Below are 16,938 nucleotides of genomic sequence, written 5' to 3' on the forward strand. Positions count from 1 at the left end.
TTCTCTAAATGTAGAATCGTAAACAACGAGTGAAGAGGCCCGCTTAGTGATATATTAATTATTTATTGCTGGATTTGGATATAAACAAATATCACGACTTAAATGCTAAGCACACACACTCGCTCGATACACAAAAAAAATCCATATTATTTATATTAAAGACTACTTTAGTTGCTAATATTGGCTTTAAAAAAAAAATAGTTTTGGCCTAATTGGGCACGTCTCAGGGCGTCTCGAGCACATGATTCAGATATGCTATATAGCATATGGCTAGCTTGAGAATTTCGATTTTGGAGAGCTTCTTGTCCGGCGGCAGAGTGGGCAGCAGTTTTCGGAGTTCCGCAAAGGAGACGTTAAATGCCTCGACGCGGATGCGTTCGCGGGTCGCATGAGCGGTGCGATATTTGAGGGTGGCGCGCCGCCTGCGGCGTCGCTCCTCGCGCGACAAGCCCACCAGCTCCGAGGGATCTAGATGGGCAATGGGTGTGGTGCGACGTCTCGGTGCTGGAGTTGGTGGTGGCGGCGGGGCTGGCTGTGCGGCCGTCTCGCAGGCCATTCGCGCCTGAAAACGCTTATCAATATCCAATGTCGTGCTGGCCCCATATTCCTCGACAGCATGTCCGCCATTGGCTAAAGCATTGTTCGCCGCCGCCAGATCATGTTCGTGATCGGGCGCATCCTGCTGCAGGTAATAGCGACTTAGGGAAATGCTTTGTGGCGGCGCGGGCGCCAGATGTGTAATATCGTAGACCATATTGTTGTCCTGCGGCTCTCCTGCGCCCTGCACGAGAACAAGAATGTTGTGGTTACAAGGATTTGCTAAATTTGTCCCCCCACACTCAACAAAATCAAGGAGTTGCGCTTATTTATGGTTCATTTGTGTGTGCACGCGTCTAAAAGGGTGACCCTCAACCCGTAACCCGCCCATGCCGTCGCTCTCACCCCTTTTGTCGTCTTTTGTGTTGGGTCGTGTGTCCTTTATGCTGTTTGCATTCCTTATTATTATTATTTTCATTTGTTTTTATTGCACTTTTTCTATTTATTGTTTATTCGCAACATTTCATATATGTATTTAGATGTGAAGCTCTATAAACATGGCACGTACACTGATTATTTGCCCAAGGGAGGACGGCCACATCTGCTTTGCAGCTCGTCTATTTTATTTGTGATAGGTTTTTAAAATGAAATTATTAAAGTACATGTGTGTGTGTGTTTTCAAATATCGGTAGTTAATCAAAGATTATCAGTTGCTGACATTAAATCATATTTTTGTAATACCTTATATAGCGAGAAAAGCAAACAATTTTGAAGCACACGCGATATCACTTCCAGAAAAAAAATTAAATCTAAAGTGAATTTTAATCTTACTAACCGTTTAAGGATTGTCGGTACACTTCACAACTGCTGGTATTACATCTGATGTGTTGACTTTCTTTTTGTAAATGCTTGTGTGCTGCACGCGCGAAGCTTTGTCGTCGCACTGACACACGTTAAGGATGTTGCAGCATCATTTATATGCGAAGATAGCCCAACAATTTTGCCACCCTTGTGTTGGTCTGCCAACAACCAATAGCATAGCGTTATAGAACATGATGGCCAATCCTGGCTATACAGATGCTGACAAAATGGCGACATGTATGTGTGGCACCGCCTCTCGATTTTGGTGGTTGTTATCATCCTCCGGGATGCTGTTGGCGCCAAAATTATTTTAAATTCCCATGCAACACTGTGTATTTAAATACTGCCGTTCAGTGCTACCCATTCTAATGTTTTTCCCTGTTTTACGCAATGGGCATACACTGTGTTGCGCTTTCATAACATAACCTGCTATACCGCTCGTCAAAGTCACACTGCAATTGTTTCTTTTTTGTTTACTATTTTAACATAAAATGAACGTGGGTGCACTGCTGAGACCATTGCAGCTGCCCACACAAGTGACACGCTGCTATGGCAAGCACAATAAGAAGTATTTATACAAGGATGGCAAGAAATTCGAAAACATATTTTACTACCCAAGGTAAAGTTTCGCCCAATTACTGAATTGTACTTTTTTGCTAATAAATATGCTCAACACTTCACTTCAGGACGCCCGATCACCAGGATCCGCCTGTTACACCAGCTAAGCTGTTTCGCGTGCAGCGTATCAAACCAATGAAAGGCAATCCATACTGGGAGCAGCGCCTACTTAAAGATCTGGGTCTCGATGGCAAGCAAAGCGACTTCACAGTTGTGAAGAACATACCGGAGAACAATGCGCGGCTGTGGAAGATCAAGCATCTGATTCAAGTAACGCCCATTACGTTCCCCTACGGCGAACCAACTGCTCAAGACGTTAAACACACAATACTTAAGGAGAACGGCGAGTGTCTCGTAACAAAAGATATTGGACCTGTTGAAGTGCGCAGTGCGGCGCGCGATGCATTTGATGAACAGCCGAAGCGGCTGGATACAGATTTGCTAAGAAAAGACGCACGTTTGAAGTGGCTGAACCCTTGGTAAAAGGCAGTAGCTTTATCAATATTTAAGTATAACATGCTTTAAAAACAAAATAAAGCATTCTTTGTTTTACATCACATGTTTATGCCCTGGGGGACATGACAGCCATGGCTACCTTCTTCTCGAGCGTCTTGCAACCAGATGTCGCAAACATTCCGTGTGGCCGATCATATGTAATAGAGTCGCTAATAATTTCGTTGATTGTCTCACGACTTGGCTCACGATTCCAACGCTTAAACTCGGCCTCCAGGCACTGTACGACATGGGATTTCTCCAGTGGCAGAAAGGGCATGTAATGATCAATAACATGCGCCTCAATCAGACTAGTCTTTCTTAGACCACCATCCAAATTGTAAGAGACCTTCTGCAGCAGAGCCTCAAAGTCACTTAGCCGCGTATCCTCTCGCAACTTTCCGCCTTTCATCAATTTTCCCAGATGATCTGAAATGTGAACACCAGCCGTGTTCGACAGGAATATAAATATGGCCTTCGTATTATCTGTGCCATCGGCAAACGCATTGTAATCCACCAGCGATGTGAGCGTGTCAAACACGCCACTTGGCATCTTATCCACTTCGTCGAAAATAAATAGAGAGCGTGGACATTGTTGAATGCTTGACCGCACTTCGTAATTTATGCGCGCCTTGTACTTATCAGTGTCTTCTGCTTGTGGGAAATCTGCGCGTCCCAAGTATATGTGCACGAACTTGCTTTTCGCCCCTTCCTTGTAGAGAGCATTTGCTATCTGGTCTGCCACAAAGTTTTTCCCAGTACCCGGTGTGCCATGAAAGCTAATAACGAGCGGCTTTCTTGACTTGCTTTCGCTGCTAAAATGTGCGGTCAGAGCCGGAATGATGTGCTGCTTTGCAATATGTTGACCAAACAGCGTTCGCTCCAGATTATGCTGAAGCTCTATTTAAAGTTTACCATAAATCCACAAAACTTTAAAACTGTGAACCATACTTACCATTTATATTACCAGGTATACTGTCGTCATCGCAGCATTCATAAAACCGGCAATACGTCTGGCGTTTAAAAAATGAGAGCCCAATTGCTCCCAGGCCCACGGTCGCACCAATAGTTAATGGCTCCAAACAGTGAGCAAATTGTGTATTAAATAGGACGATACAAAAGAGATAAAGGTGCTTCCCAAATATCCAATTATGTTGGCGCCCGTTCGTCATTTTACAACTTGTTGGCCTCTGCTATAGTGCTGGACAAAATAGCGATGTTTTGCAATTGATTTCAAAAATCGATGTTTTTCTCGATGCTTGGTGTTTTTTTCTACTTCTTTTCCACCACTGAACAACAATTGCCCCAAAAAAGTTACTTAAGTTAAAAGTAATAAATGCATTTTTGAGTAAGAAACCCAATTTAATAATAATAAAAAAAACATCAGCGCGATGCATACATTTGTTCGGGTTTTCTGTTTGTGATTTAGCAGCGTATATTTGTGGACGTTTTTATTTAAGTTTATTTTATTGTGCTTGCCTGCAATAGGGAAATTTAAGATGGTAGCCTGCTTCAGAATGTCAGTTGCTAAGTTTGATAAAAACGTTCATTAAATAATGTCAAAGGAATGTGGCATTTTGAATGCATCGATGTTTTGCAGACAGTGCGGCCAAACGCACAAAAAAAGAAACAACATCGCGAGTATCGATGGCTATCGGCTGACGCGCTGCATAAAGTAGATGATGCCATAGCGGCGATTTGATTTTCGTTGTTTGTTAATTTGATAACGATTTAGAAATTGTTAATTTGAGTCTAAAGTGCTCGGCAATCAGTATGGCTGCAATAAAAGACGAGATTTTGGCGACGGTTTTCAAGCCCAACGGCGTTGGCTGCACGACTGTCGATGGAATTATGTCAACAACAACCAAAGTGTTGACACGGACAGAACGATTTCAGGAGCGTGTACGTCGACACATTGAAGATAATTACATAGATTTTTTACCCAATCACACCTCGCCGGATCTCTTCCTTGAGGAGTCCGATTCCCTAGAGCGGGAGATTAATGAACTGCTCGCCACGGTGGGACAAGAGGGTCAAAATGCTTTGAGCGAAGCTAACACCAAGCTGACCACCTGTGGCTTAAATTTGCGCGAAATACTGCTGGGATTACGCGTCAGTCAGCATGTTCTGAAGATAGACGATCTTTTTCAGTGTGTGGAGGAAGCCAAGGCGACAAAGGACTATCTGACAGTGCTCGACTTGGTCGGCAAACTCCGCAATCTCATTTATTGCGAGGATGGGGCGACGCCGCAAGGAGTGGAGCGCATTTTCTACAAACTCGACTGTTACGACACCGTCAAGGTGAAATATCATGTTCAAGTACATCTGCTGCAACAGAATCTGCAGGAGCGCTTTGATCGGCTGGTCCAGCTGAATTGCAAGTCCTTTCCAACATCCCGCTGTGTCACACTGCAGTTGAGCAAAAATTTGACACAGCTACAGGACATTGTGCTGGCACTCTTCCAGCCCCACTACAATCCCGCCAAGCTGTGCGAATTCCTTTTTGATAATTGCATAGAGCCGCTGATCTTGAAGCCCGTTTCTGTGGAGTACGATGAGAACGCTGAGGGCGGCACCTATGTCCAGCTTTCGCTCTCCTACTCCACCAAGGAGAGCAGCTCTGGCCAGCTTCTGCGTCCCACCTACACGCAAGTCTTTGAACACTTCAAGCAGCTGCTTCAAACATTGAGTAGCATCAATATTAGCGTGTCCAGCACACAGCACGTCTTCAGTCTCATCGGCGATCACTTCAAGGATCGCATGCTGGAGCTGCTTGTGTCAGAGTGTTTGGTGCCGGCCGTGCCGGAAACCATGGAGGACTACCAAACATCGACATTGCGCGAGGACGTCGTTCAGTTCGAACAGTTTTTAGCCGACACATTTCTGATCGATCCCGAGAAGGATAACGCCCTCACCAAGTTCACAGAGCAATACGAGACTTTCTATCGCAATCGACTGTACAAACGTGTGCTCGAGATGGCGCGCGAGATAATGCAACGGGACCTGCAAGACATGACCCTTTTAGAAGAGCGCACTGTAGTCGGCGGCGTGACCGGCGATCCGTTTCTATTTCCCCGCTGCATGGTGTCCAAAAGCACAATGGTAAGTAGGCGGACATTTTCACAAAACATGGAGTTTGTTATTAATTGAGATTTATATGTACTCAGGATTTTGTAAAGCTGATGGAACGAATTGTGCGCTCGCCATCGAGAAAAGGCATAAATTCCGATGTAAAAGATGACACCGAAGTGCCATCAAATCCTCTCGCTGGCGCCATAAGCGTAATGCTCAACGCCTACGTTGTCGAGGTTCCCAAAATACACAAAAAGCTGCTCGAAAGCATTCCACAGCAATCGGTGCTGCTCTACAATAATTGCTACTTCCTAGCCCATTGGGTCAGCAACAATGCCAAAAAAGGCATCGAATGCTTTGCGGCGCTTGTTAAGATGCTTCACACAACGGGCAACAAATACTTTAAAGTACAGGTTAACTATCAGGAATCCATATTGATGGACATAATGAGTGGACTCGGTATGTCTATCTTTATAAATATACTTTAGTATATTATATAAATATATATATCATTCTTTTCTGTACAGTTTTTGAGAATCCACACACGCTGGGCACCACACCCCTTAAATTGGTACGTCAATGCCTGCGGCAGCTGGAGCTATTGAAAAACGTGTGGCAGAATGTCCTGCCTGATAATGTCTACAACAGCACGTTCTGTGATTTGTTGCACACCTTTATTAGCGAACTGGTGCGTCGCATTTTCACGCTTCGGGATATATCTGCGACCATGGCCAGCGAGCTAAGCGATCTAATCGATGTGGTGCTGGAGAAAGCGCCGCAACTCTTCAAAGAACATCACGAAGTGGTTCATGTACGCTCCTGGATGAAATTGCAGCAACTCAAGACTCTGATGAATGCCTCGCTTAAGGAAATTACCGAGCTATGGTGTGATGGCGCCGGCCCCTTAACCGCCAGTTTCAAGGCGGACGAAATAAAGCACCTTATAAGGGCGCTCTTCCAGGACTCAGATCGTCGCGCCAAGGCGATAAATCAAATCATTTAACTGCTCCATCCACTAACCCGTCAGATAATATACCAAACTATGTTAATACAAGGACCTAAAAATTAATTTAATTATAAAAAAAAAAAAACAGTATGCGGCGTAAATTAAATAATAAACATAATAAATTGTAACAAGAACCGAATGCTAAAATGGAGCGAGCTTAACTCTTAAATACGCTGTTCAAAGAAATGAAAAAAAATTGGTGCATCCTAAATATATATACTTGTTCTTATTAGGGCTAGGGGAACCTCTATACAAAGTTTGGTTTGAAAATGTAGAAACCGATGTCAGAGCTCCTTAATGAGATCAGAAAACTATGTTGGCTCCTCAAGAACAAGATACGGATAAATTTTGTATAACTGGTCTAAATAATGAACAAGAATAAACAGAAATTAGGGCAGCTATGGAAAAATCACTAACAGCGTCATTTTTCGGACCTTGAATACCAAGTTCGATTGTGTTCATAGCGAGCGACAGGATGGCGGTCATGGCTATAACGACTCGAAACGCTTCCATTTCCTTTTTTAATAAATCGTACAATCCTAGTCAAGAATGTTATATTAACCTCTCATCCTTTGCAAAATTGGAATATAAATAATAAGATTCTACCTAATCATAGTTGAAGACTAAGCCCTATTTAAAACTTTAACACAGAAACATTTATTGATAGAACATTTTTCGGTTTTCGAACACAAATTTAAGTGGTGTTTAGGAGAATAATTTGGATTGCAAGAGTTGCCAAAAAAAGTCGGTAAGTCGGTAATCAATCGGTGAATTTCCTTTAGTGTGTACTTCAATTAACAAATCAATGGATTCCTCGAAGTCTGCACTTCAATTAACACGTACCTTTGATTTGGCAGTTTTGCGTTACTGGGAAAAGCCCTAAATATTAGGGATAGATGACGTGATCGAAATCATTCGTCTGACCACCACTTAAACACTTTGCACAAATACACAAAAAAAGAACAAAAATAAATCAACGATTTATCACACTGTACATACTACATATGTATGTCTAGCTGTCTCTCATTTCGTGTCTGGCCTGCAGCATTAGATGTTTGAGCTGCTCCTGCAGGAGGCGATGCTCGCGGCCATGGGTCACACTGAGTATGCGCTGAGCCTCCTCCAGGTTATGGACAGCCTCCTTGGGAAGACGCTCGTACAACTGAATCTTGCCCAGCTTCATGTAGAGGAGACCCAGCAATGGATTCCAAGGGCCGTAATATTTGCGAAAGCCCGGCACCAGCTGTTGGCCGTAAGTCAAAGCATCTGTCCATTTACCCATTTCGATGGCGGCCTCGAATGCCGCATCCAATGTCTTGACGTGCCACAAATTCAAAGGATGCAGTACACCCGCCTGCTTATCCAAGCAAACGCGACACGCATCGAAATCTGAAAAAGAAAGATGTATTTGTATTAAAGATGTCGAGGGACTATTAGTTAATGACAGACGCACAGGCCACTTCCTTCATCGACTCCAAGTTGGCTTGGGTGAGGGTCATGACCTCTTTGTAAGCATTGCGCAGCTTTGGAGTGACGCCGGTGCCACAACGCCGGCACACATTGTGGGTAATGTTGAGAAAAGCGCTGCATTTGTTATTTGGACAGGCGGCGCCATTCATCTCGAGTGTTTCCTTCGAGTCGGTGCATTTGCTGCAGACGCAAAGGAAGTAGTAGTGCTCCTTAAGATCGAGGCGTCGTTGTTCGGGTGTGTTGAGCAGATCAATGTAGCTGATGAAAATCTTGGACCAGTCCAAACAGGGCATGTCTTCGATGGCATAAATGTGTAACTCGGTGCCCTCGAAGGTGGCCACAGCGTTCGGCTGGCAACTATGATCCGTAATGGACACACCCAGATAGATGGCAGTGGCAATGCTGTTCATTTCCGCGTCCAATATGTTAAAGCCATTGGTAATGAGCTGTTTAGAAAGAATGAAGAGTATTTAAAGCCCTTTAACATTGGTCACACGAGCATTGGCAATAGGCCAACCGCACCCACACAACAAACCGACAGAGAGGCAGGCAGGGTAAGGCTAGCAACTGACGCCAGCGTATTGATTGGTTTCTAATTATAAAACGGGCAGGTGCGACACTTACGCGGCCATAGATGCTCATCAGTTCCGTCTTATTCGGCACTATGGCCTTATCGCCCATCATATCGGTTAGAACGGCATGCAGCGACTCTAAATGCTCTATCCGCTTCGGGTCGTTCTTGATCTCGGCATAATCTGGAATTTTTTGAATAGGTATAGTTAGTTGTTCGAACTATTTGTACGAAACTTACGCGACATTAAGTCTCGGAACTTGCGCGATCCGTGCTCCGTATAGTAGCCACGCACGAGATCGCCACCATGTTCCAGTCGCAGGATAAGGCGACACAGCATGCGAGCAGCATCGGGCACGATGCGTGGGAGGGCCTTTTTAAGGAACGGACACTCGTGCTTATGCAGGCCCCAAGCTTGCGTTTGGCAGGCGCGATTACAATAGGAAACATAGCGGCAGTTCGAGCACTTCAACACCTTCGCTCTATCGCCAAAAATATGATTCAATACAAATTTCGAGCTCTATTCTTATCTCTATACTTACACCTCCAGGCAGTTGTCGCAACGCTCAAGCCGGTATTTGGATTTAAGCACAAAGGCAAACGGCTTCTCAGTAAGGATACGGGTACCGCGTTTTACCGCTGCCGATCCGCACTCTTTTGACTTTGGTTGCGGGGGGGAGGAATTCGTAGGCGATTGCATTTCCGTTTGCAACGGTACGTTGTCATATGCTGACTCTGTCGCACGAACGCAAAAACTGTTTGTGTTGCGATTGGAAGGGCTCGCCTGGCCACTATGAAAAAATCAAATGAGCGCACCTCAAGTTATTATTGCGAATGTTCTGTTTAGAATTCAAATTTGAATGTTTGCGGCCTCTATTTTTAGATGCAAAAACACAATTTACGTCGGCGTCAAAGAAAAACAATAATAACGGCAACAACTACATACACATGTCTACATGTAGAGTGTTGTTTTTGCAAACGAAATTTGTTTTCGTCAGACGCAGTGTTGCCAACCTGCATAAATGCGAGTAAATAAAGACGAAAGAAGCGTCGCGTGTACTGGCAACGTTATTGAATGGAAAGTACATTGCAAAAAGCAGTATTTATTTTTCGTTTTTATTATATTTTACTCTTAGCAAACCATTAGCTTAGATACGATTAAACTATCAACTTAAACCACAGGCTGTCTCTGATTTTACAATTGTGGCAATCAAGAAGATAAGTAGCGTTTGAGCGCTCGTTCGTTCGTTCGCTTCTCGCCCTTGCCCGTGTCCAACAGCTGAATATTTTAATTTCAATTGTTTTGTGGTTTTGACCACTCCACACTTAAAATTAAATGATCGTAACCATGACCGTTCAATATTTCAATAGCGGCGGCAGCATCCTTGCGTTGCTTAAAGTGCACGTACGCAAATCCTTTGCAAAGGCCGGTGTTCTTGTCGCGTGCCAAATACATCTTGCTCTGGGGTCCAATCTTTTTAACCAGCTCCTCAAGATCTGCCTCCGTCATTGACTCCGACAAGTTGGAGATGCGAATAGCTGCAGTGTCATCGCGCCCGCGCATGCCCATGCCACCCTTTTGGCTGTCCTTGAGGAACGGTGGCACATATTTTCCCGATTTGGGTGCATCGACAGCGGCCGAGGCTGCTGCTGCAGCCTTTTTCTCCATAAGGTTCGTGTCCATGGCGGTGCCTTTGTATGGACAGTTGACCGACCAATGCTCGCCGTTGCAAATGCGGCACTTGGCAATATTTTTGGTCGGATCAAGCAGTGGATCGTTGGCCTTCTCGTCCTCCTTGGAGTTCAGGAATTGCATGAAGATCTCCTCAGATACCATTGTCGTTTGAGAATTGGGACCGGGTTTGTCATTCTTTGACTCACCGAATTTGGTCCACGTACGTCGCTTAGCCACTGTCTTGGGCACCACCTGCTTGGAGATTTTATAGGTGCGCACCACCTTTGTTTTCTTATCGTCCTTATTATATTTATATTCGGTGACGTATTTGTGGCCATTCTCCACGGTTTCCGTTGTCGGCGGCAGGCCGCCGTAATCGAGCTCCACCTCATCTGCCCAAGAGGACTTGATTGTTTCAACACCTGGCATCTGTAAATCCAATCAAAACTTTAATAATAGGCTTAGCAGATTTAATTTATGGTGATTAACCTTGTTTTGTTTAACAATTATAAAGCGAAAATGCAATATAATTTACGCCACGAGTTTAGCAGAGTGATACCCGTACGACGAAAAGAGTTAGCGTTAGTGTGTACAAATCGGTGTGCAGAGAAAAACGCAGATAAATGGCAAATACCGAAAATGGCAGCACTTATAAATTATTTGGCAGCACCGCTAAAAAGTGTGAACAACTTGGTGATGGCTGAGTTGTGCAACTAGTTCAGTTCTTATAAACTAAGTCACTACCTATGCAGCTAAATACATGAAATATAAATATATATAATGTATTAATAACCCAGGCGTTATAGCAGTAGATGAAAAAAAATTTTAGATTTGGTCACTCTTATTAACTTAATTATAAGACTATTTGGAATTTATTGTAGGGCAAATAAAGTACATGTACAGAATCAGTCTCATTGAATTCGAATAAACTGGTTCCACTGAACTGATTGCAATTGTTTTGCGACGCAAAGAGCGATAGCCGTAATATTTCTATATATGAGGCGGAGTTTTCATTACTATCCGGCTTAAAAATTTTGCTGTGAAACAAAATGGAGGAATTCTAAATTGTTGGCAGACTGATAGAGATAAAAAGAAAGCAAATTCAAACGGTAGGTGAGCTAATGCTAATGGTTTTGGTTTGACGGATAGGATTGTGGCTGTTACCTCACATTCTAGAAGTTTGCCGTCTCATTAGTTAATCATTTGTTGTTGTTATTTCTGTATTTAAAGTAGCACAAATTGCACACACAATCGCAACCAGAACGGAGAGTTTCCGGAAAATGAGCAGCCAGGGGCATCACAAAATGCAAACGGGTGCTTGCGGCGGTGGTCTATCAATGTTGCAACCGACCACCAAAGGCGCAAAGGACCCGGAGCTGACGGATGAAATCGATTTGGGTGATCGCTTCTCAGCAGATATGGCGCGTCTCTGCCTGAACGAAAGGTATGCCGATGTGGAGTTTATTGTCGAACAGCATCGATTGCCGGCGCATCGCGTCATTTTAGCGGCACGCAGTGAATATTTTCGGGCTCTGCTTTACGGTGGCATGTCAGAGACCACACAACGCCAAATACCGCTGGAAGTGCCGCTGGAACTTTTTAAAGTGCTCTTGCGTTATATTTACTCGGGTACCCTATCGCTGGCGTCACTCGATGAGGATGCGGTCATCGATGTGCTCGGCATGGCCAATCAATACGGTTTTCAGGATCTGGAGATGGCCATATCGAAATACTTGCGTCGCTACTTAGCTCTCAATAATGTCTGCATGATTCTGGATGCGGCACGTCTATATAATTTGGAAGAACTCACGCATGTTTGCCTGATGTTTATGGATCGTAATGCAGTGGATTTGTTGCAACACGACTCCTTTAAAATGCTATCCAAGGTGAGTTGACTATGGCAACATTTTAGGTAACTTTATTAAGCTTTTTTTATTTTTTATTTTTTTATGATTGCAGGAATCACTTGAGGAGGTGCTGCGTCGGGACTGCTTTTTCGCGCCCGAGGTGCAAATCTTTCTAGCTGTGTGGAAATGGAGTCGCTACAATCCTAGCATAGACATCAAATCTGTGGTGTCGTATGTGCGGCTGCCGCTCATGAATTTGGAGCATTTGTTGCAGGTGGTGCGGCCTTCTGGCATACTCGAACCAGACAAAATATTAGATGCGATTGATGAGCGCAGCACCATGAAAACGCTGCCCTATCGGGCCGCTCTCTGGCCTGAGGAAAATGTGGCCACCGCCAAATACTTATCACGTTGCATTCAGGGAGAGTGCCGTACAGTCTTGTTGGACGGCGACGTCAGCACTTACGACATGGAACGCGGCTATACCCGCCACTGCATTACAGATAAGAACGATGTCGGTATTGTGGTCGAACTGGGCACCATGTGCATGATTAATCACATAAGGATATTGTTGTGGGATCGTGATAGTCGCGCCTATTCCTACTTTGTCGAGGTATCTGGCAATCAGCAGTATTGGGAGCGTGTGGTTGACTACAGTGAGTTTCATTGCCGCTCCTGGCAATATCTCTACTTTGCCGCTCGTCCAGTGCGTTACATAAAACTGGTGGGCACACAAAATACAGTCAATAGGGTAGGTAGACGTTGTCTTTCTTTGGCTAGCTAGGCTGCTCATTAAGCACTTTTTTTGCAGGTCTTTCACGTTGTTGGTCTAGAGGCGATGCATACGGCTAATGTGCCCGATCTGGTCGATGATTTTGTTGCACCCAAAGCCAATGTAGCGACGATTGAGATGAGCGCCATTGTCACCGACGGCGTCAGTCGTACACGCAACGCACTCATTAATGGCGATTATGTGCGCTACGATTGGGATTCGGGCTATACATGCCATCAACTGGGCAGCGGAGAGATTGTTGTGCGTTTGGGTCAGCCCTATTATGTGGGATCAATGCGCCTGTTGTTGTGGGACTGCGACGATCGCACCTATAGCTTCTATATTGAGACGTCGACGAATCGCAAAGATTGGCAAATGGTTGTTGACAAGCGTAACGAGAAGGCCCGCTCCTGGCAAAACTTTCACTTCGCCCCACGCCCTGTCGTCTTCATACGCATTGTCGGCACACGGAATACGGCCAACGAGGTGAGTTTGCCGTTTGGTTCGCTGATTGAATTATATTTTTGCCCATTGAACGGATAACGTTTAACTAGTCTCATATACAGATTTTCCATTGTGTCCATCTGGAGTGCCCGACGCAGGACAAGAGCTATTTGAAGAAGATAGCGGAGCAGGAGAAGAAACGGCAATGCGAGAAAGCTGCCAACGAACAGTTGGCTACCGATGCACCCAAACCGACAGACGATATTGCCTCCACATCGGCTGCCGCGATCGCAGCGTCCTCTAATTGTCTACAGCCAGCTCGTGCCACACCATCTGTGTTTCCATCCGCAAGCCCTAAAACTGTCGCCCGCTGGCCCCTTGATTTGTCCGCCCTCTTCGCCAGCGCTGAGGAATTGGCGCGGCCACAGATTTCTCAACCATCCCCCACATCGTCGCCACTACCCTCACCATCCACAACAGTAGTCCCACAAGTATCATCTCCCATATCTGCAACAACCACCACACCCGCCACACCCATTACACCCGCCTCGCCGATCACACCCGCCTCGACGCCCTCACCTGTGGAAACAATGTCACAACCACAACAGCAGCCACAGCAGCGACCAGCCACGCCCCCGCCCCAGCTGCGACTCCAGCAGGTGGCCCCGCTTGTCGAGCTCGCCATTGAGGCAAAGCAGAAAGCCGAACCAGATACCAATTGTTAAGCTTTAAAACGCTTCTTTATATGTATATGTTTATGTATATGACGTGTCCTTATACGCAGTATTTTTACATGTCAGCTCGAAATACTCTCGTACTAATTAATATTTGGCTTAATTATTTGTGGTATGTTTACAAAAACCCCTTAAAATTATACAATAGTAAATGTAATTTGACAAAATCGATTGAACATATGTGTTTTTATTTCTTTTTATACTCTGTACATGAAATGTACAGAAGTATATTAAGTTTGCGGGAGCTCAAAAATGTAACAGGCAGAAGGAGGCGTGGCAGACCCCATATTCTTGTTCAGCATGACGAGACGAGTCGATCTAGCCCTGTCTGTCCGTCCTTGGAATTTCGAACTAAAATTTTGCAAATACTCCCAGTTAGTAATTATGTGTGCCTATGCCACGTTTCACTATAATAGACCGATTTAACAAGAAGTTATAGCCATAAATATATTTGCTGCTGCAGCGCTGCTCAAGCGCTGTGTTTTTCATTTTAATCTTAAAAGATTGGCTCAAAAAATTATTCAAACTATTGTTTCTGAAGCTGTTTTCGCCCAAGAGGCTACTATGAGAAGCGCAGAAAAGGGTTTTGTTCTTAATGTATGTATGTATTCGTAAGTATTCAATTAATCAATATATCAATTAATGTGATTCAAATACATTAAATATCGATCGAATTGATGCTTAAAATTGTGTCGGTAGAGGGCGATTTCTTAATTTGAAAAATGTTATAATCGGATTTGAAATAATGTTTTCAAAGGGCTAGTACAATACGATTTTCTTATATATATGTTTAAAAGATATATTAACTTTCCAACTAATTTGAAAGATGAACTTAATTTTAGAGTTCGATTAAGTCCAATTTAAGGGTAGATATTGATAATAAATATTGAAAACAGTTATACACGTATGTCGTACAATCTTAATTTTTAGCCACTTCATTCGCTCCTATTGAGGGGAACCAGTTTTTGATTGGCACCTTCTGGATGGTTGTTTCAATTTTGAAAGTCGTGTATATTGATATCGATAAGAAACCGACAAAGACCGCCTGCAATCGAACATACATACATATGTACAAAATTAAAGCAAGATAACAAAAAGCTATACTCAAGGTAGTGTCTATTTTTAATGATGTTGGCGAAAATTCGAAAGATTAAAAAGTATTCGAAACATGGGATTTCAAAAGTTTTGTGTTTGTCTAAGTGGAACCAAAAGAAATTCGCATCAGCATTCGAATTATTTTTGAATAAAATGATTTTTATAAAATATATATCGGTGGTTGCTTTAGGAAAAAGTCGCAGTAAACTGAATAAACTATTTCGAAAGAATATCTTAAGTTAAAATCATTTATTTTTGAAATGATGGCAGATTGCTCAGGATACACTCTGAAATCTTATGGTTAGCTGACAAATGTCATGGTTTTTAATAGACATTATATCCACATTGCATTATTAGTGACCCGCGTTGATTCCGGACCTTAATACTATATTCAAAAATAGATGGGGCTACATTCAAGAAATTAGTGGACTCTATATACTTATGGTAAAGAATTACAATAAAACTCACATACTGTACTAAAAATTTCTATAATTTTTAAAAGTTTTGAACAATAAGTATTTTACAATAAGTAATTTGTAGTCTCTCTGAAATCGAGTACTGCAAATATACATACATATATGTAGAGTATAGAGTGCGTGCGATGCTGTTTTCTGTGTATTACAACAATAACAATAACTGCCCACATCAACCCATTCGTCTGCCATAAAAGTCGATTCAGAACGCCAGCTCTAGACATAAATACTTTTACACATATGTATGTAGGTGGGCAGAAAATCGTCAGCCAACTGCAACCGATTTGTCGCCCGCTGAGTTGTCTTGTAACTTAGTACACTATATACATATGTACATATACAGTCACTCCCAATAATATGCACACAGGCTCGTTTAATTAGCTAAGCTCTTAGCTAATCGGGCTCGCCAATTATTTGCAACTTTTCTATCCAAAAATCTTATTCCTAGCTTGTCAAGGAATATAAATTACAGAGGATATTTCAGAAAAATATTTTGTTGCTGAATTATGTTTCAAGCTAAGCCAATTAACTCTAAAATGAACTTTGTTGTAACAATCACTTCTATAACAGCAATATAGTATGATATACATAAGTAGTAAGCTGATTTTGAGGAAAAATCAAAAATACTACAAGAATTTCATAAAACTTCATAATTTAAGTTTTCGCTCCTATGGTAGCTATATGATACAGTTCGGCGATTTTAATAAAACTAAGCAATAAATATTACCAAATTACAACATTTTACAAAGAAAATATAACTACATCAAAAACTTATAAATACAAAAAAGATTGTATTCTAAAAACGTTTTCATAAATTTCTTAAAAGATCGTCAAAATTGAAAGCCCAATCAGAGATAAAATTTTATGCGTCCAGCAAATTTATTACTTCATACGAACTCATTTAAAATAAATGTTATAAATAAGTAAATCAACGTTTAAATAAAATTCTATTATACAATAGCCATTTCGATGAACCTACCTACTATCAATTGAATTGAACGCTATCATCATATTTGTCTTATCGGGCAGACACTCCGCCTGGTTTCATATACTAAGTGCCCCTCCAGCTCCTCACCACTCTATTTATCTATGTATTTATCTATGTGGCTTGCTTCTTTTCTGTATGTGGGCAACATTTACTGCACGCTGCAGCAGCAGAGGCAGAGCATAGTTGCTGGAATGCAGCGCGCTTGCGCAGACGCCGGCAGTGGTAGCGAAACGAGTTTTTTTTACAGTGAAGGCGTCATTTGCGCCTGCGTCAGCGCTAGCAG

At 43.0% G+C, this 16,938-nt stretch overlaps 7 protein-coding genes across 9 annotated transcripts; 3 read left to right on the forward strand and 4 right to left on the reverse strand.

Annotated features, from left to right (window-relative positions):
• Nucleotides 1-223: 223 nt before the first annotated feature.
• LOC115627318 (T-cell acute lymphocytic leukemia protein 1 homolog) lies at nt 224-754 on the reverse strand. Its single transcript, XM_030522961.1, has one exon. It carries the CDS (start codon nt 752-754, stop codon nt 224-226), a length of 531 nt encoding a protein of 176 aa, XP_030378821.1.
• Nucleotides 755-1,832: 1,078 nt separating this feature from the next.
• LOC115627151 (39S ribosomal protein L30, mitochondrial) lies at nt 1,833-2,570 on the forward strand. Its single transcript, XM_030522730.1, has 2 exons — nt 1,833-2,017; nt 2,085-2,570. Exons 1-2 carry the CDS (start codon nt 1,890-1,892, stop codon nt 2,497-2,499), a joined length of 543 nt encoding a protein of 180 aa, XP_030378590.1. The 5' UTR covers nt 1,833-1,889; the 3' UTR covers nt 2,500-2,570.
• Nucleotides 2,475-3,697, reverse strand: LOC115627150 (torsin-like protein). The gene is made up of 2 exons (XM_030522728.1): nt 3,464-3,697; nt 2,475-3,408 (listed from the first exon to the last, which is right to left on the reverse strand). The coding sequence occupies exons 1-2, from the start codon at nt 3,678-3,680 to the stop codon at nt 2,579-2,581; spliced, it is 1,047 nt and encodes a 348-aa protein (XP_030378588.1). The 5' UTR covers nt 3,681-3,697; the 3' UTR covers nt 2,475-2,578.
• A 532-nt stretch (nt 3,698-4,229) lies between these two features.
• LOC115627123 (centromere/kinetochore protein zw10) lies at nt 4,230-6,797 on the forward strand. The gene is made up of 3 exons (XM_030522692.1): nt 4,230-5,610; nt 5,676-6,039; nt 6,108-6,797. Exons 1-3 carry the CDS (start codon nt 4,282-4,284, stop codon nt 6,581-6,583), a joined length of 2,169 nt encoding a protein of 722 aa, XP_030378552.1. The 5' UTR covers nt 4,230-4,281; the 3' UTR covers nt 6,584-6,797.
• Nucleotides 6,798-7,219: 422 nt separating this feature from the next.
• LOC115627099 (histone-lysine N-methyltransferase SMYD3) lies at nt 7,220-9,551 on the reverse strand. Its single transcript, XM_030522655.1, has 5 exons — nt 9,170-9,551; nt 8,868-9,109; nt 8,681-8,811; nt 8,040-8,502; nt 7,220-7,975 (listed from the first exon to the last, which is right to left on the reverse strand). The coding sequence occupies exons 1-5, from the start codon at nt 9,325-9,327 to the stop codon at nt 7,599-7,601; spliced, it is 1,371 nt and encodes a 456-aa protein (XP_030378515.1). The 5' UTR covers nt 9,328-9,551; the 3' UTR covers nt 7,220-7,598.
• A 159-nt stretch (nt 9,552-9,710) lies between these two features.
• Nucleotides 9,711-10,902, reverse strand: LOC115627100 (eukaryotic translation initiation factor 3 subunit G-1). The gene is made up of 2 exons (XM_030522656.1): nt 10,792-10,902; nt 9,711-10,731 (listed from the first exon to the last, which is right to left on the reverse strand). Exon 2 carries the CDS (start codon nt 10,729-10,731, stop codon nt 9,922-9,924), a length of 810 nt encoding a protein of 269 aa, XP_030378516.1. The 5' UTR covers nt 10,792-10,902; the 3' UTR covers nt 9,711-9,921.
• Nucleotides 10,903-11,272: 370 nt separating this feature from the next.
• Nucleotides 11,273-14,270, forward strand: LOC115627097 (BTB/POZ domain-containing protein 9). 3 transcript variants are annotated; one of them, XM_030522653.1, is made up of 5 exons: nt 11,273-11,411; nt 11,536-12,188; nt 12,262-12,900; nt 12,961-13,407; nt 13,476-14,270. In XM_030522653.1, exons 2-5 carry the CDS (start codon nt 11,583-11,585, stop codon nt 14,088-14,090), a joined length of 2,307 nt encoding a protein of 768 aa, XP_030378513.1. In that variant the 5' UTR covers nt 11,273-11,411; nt 11,536-11,582; the 3' UTR covers nt 14,091-14,270. The 3 variants fall into 3 exon arrangements, with proteins under 3 accessions (XP_030378513.1, XP_030378512.1, XP_030378514.1); XM_030522652.1 differs by having other exon boundaries at nt 11,274-11,411; nt 11,533-12,188; XM_030522654.1 differs by having other exon boundaries at nt 11,274-11,411; nt 11,533-12,188; nt 13,488-14,270.
• Nucleotides 14,271-16,938: the final 2,668 nt, after the last annotated feature.

The sequence above is a fragment of the Scaptodrosophila lebanonensis genome, unplaced genomic scaffold (genome assembly GCF_003285725.1).
Source record: "Scaptodrosophila lebanonensis strain 11010-0011.00,11010-0021.00 unplaced genomic scaffold, SlebRS2 tig00000092-arrow-pilon, whole genome shotgun sequence".
NCBI classification, from domain to species: domain Eukaryota; kingdom Metazoa; phylum Arthropoda; class Insecta; order Diptera; family Drosophilidae; genus Scaptodrosophila; species Scaptodrosophila lebanonensis.

Bases quoted from the DNA above. Each gene is read 5' to 3' on its own strand.
- LOC115627097 (XM_030522653.1), top strand. From the start codon at position 11,583: ATGAGCAGCCAGGGGCATCACAAAATGCAAACGGGTGCTTGCGGCGGT. The intron at 12,189-12,261 runs GTGAGTTGACTA...TTATGATTGCAG, and splicing joins CCTTTAAAATGCTATCCAAG to GAATCACTTGAGGAGGTGCT. The intron at 13,408-13,475 runs GTGAGTTTGCCG...ACGTTTAACTAG, and splicing joins CACGGAATACGGCCAACGAG to TCTCATATACAGATTTTCCA.
- LOC115627150 (XM_030522728.1), bottom strand. From the start codon at position 3,680: ATGACGAACGGGCGCCAACATAATTGGATATTTGGGAAGCACCTTTAT. The intron at 3,409-3,463 runs GTAAGTATGGTT...AACTTTAAATAG, and splicing joins TATACCTGGTAATATAAATG to AGCTTCAGCATAATCTGGAG.
- LOC115627151 (XM_030522730.1), top strand. From the start codon at position 1,890: ATGAACGTGGGTGCACTGCTGAGACCATTGCAGCTGCCCACACAAGTG. The intron at 2,018-2,084 runs GTAAAGTTTCGC...ACTTCACTTCAG, and splicing joins AACATATTTTACTACCCAAG to GACGCCCGATCACCAGGATC.
- LOC115627123 (XM_030522692.1), top strand. From the start codon at position 4,282: ATGGCTGCAATAAAAGACGAGATTTTGGCGACGGTTTTCAAGCCCAAC. The intron at 5,611-5,675 runs GTAAGTAGGCGG...ATATGTACTCAG, and splicing joins TGGTGTCCAAAAGCACAATG to GATTTTGTAAAGCTGATGGA. The intron at 6,040-6,107 runs GTATGTCTATCT...TTTTCTGTACAG, and splicing joins GGACATAATGAGTGGACTCG to TTTTTGAGAATCCACACACG.
- LOC115627100 (XM_030522656.1), bottom strand. From the start codon at position 10,731: ATGCCAGGTGTTGAAACAATCAAGTCCTCTTGGGCAGATGAGGTGGAG.
- LOC115627318 (XM_030522961.1), bottom strand. From the start codon at position 754: ATGGTCTACGATATTACACATCTGGCGCCCGCGCCGCCACAAAGCATT.
- LOC115627099 (XM_030522655.1), bottom strand. From the start codon at position 9,327: ATGCAATCGCCTACGAATTCCTCCCCCCCGCAACCAAAGTCAAAAGAG. The intron at 8,503-8,680 runs GTAAGTGTCGCA...CTTTCTAAACAG, and splicing joins TGATGAGCATCTATGGCCGC to CTCATTACCAATGGCTTTAA. The intron at 7,976-8,039 runs GTGCGTCTGTCA...TTTCTTTTTCAG, and splicing joins GTCGATGAAGGAAGTGGCCT to ATTTCGATGCGTGTCGCGTT.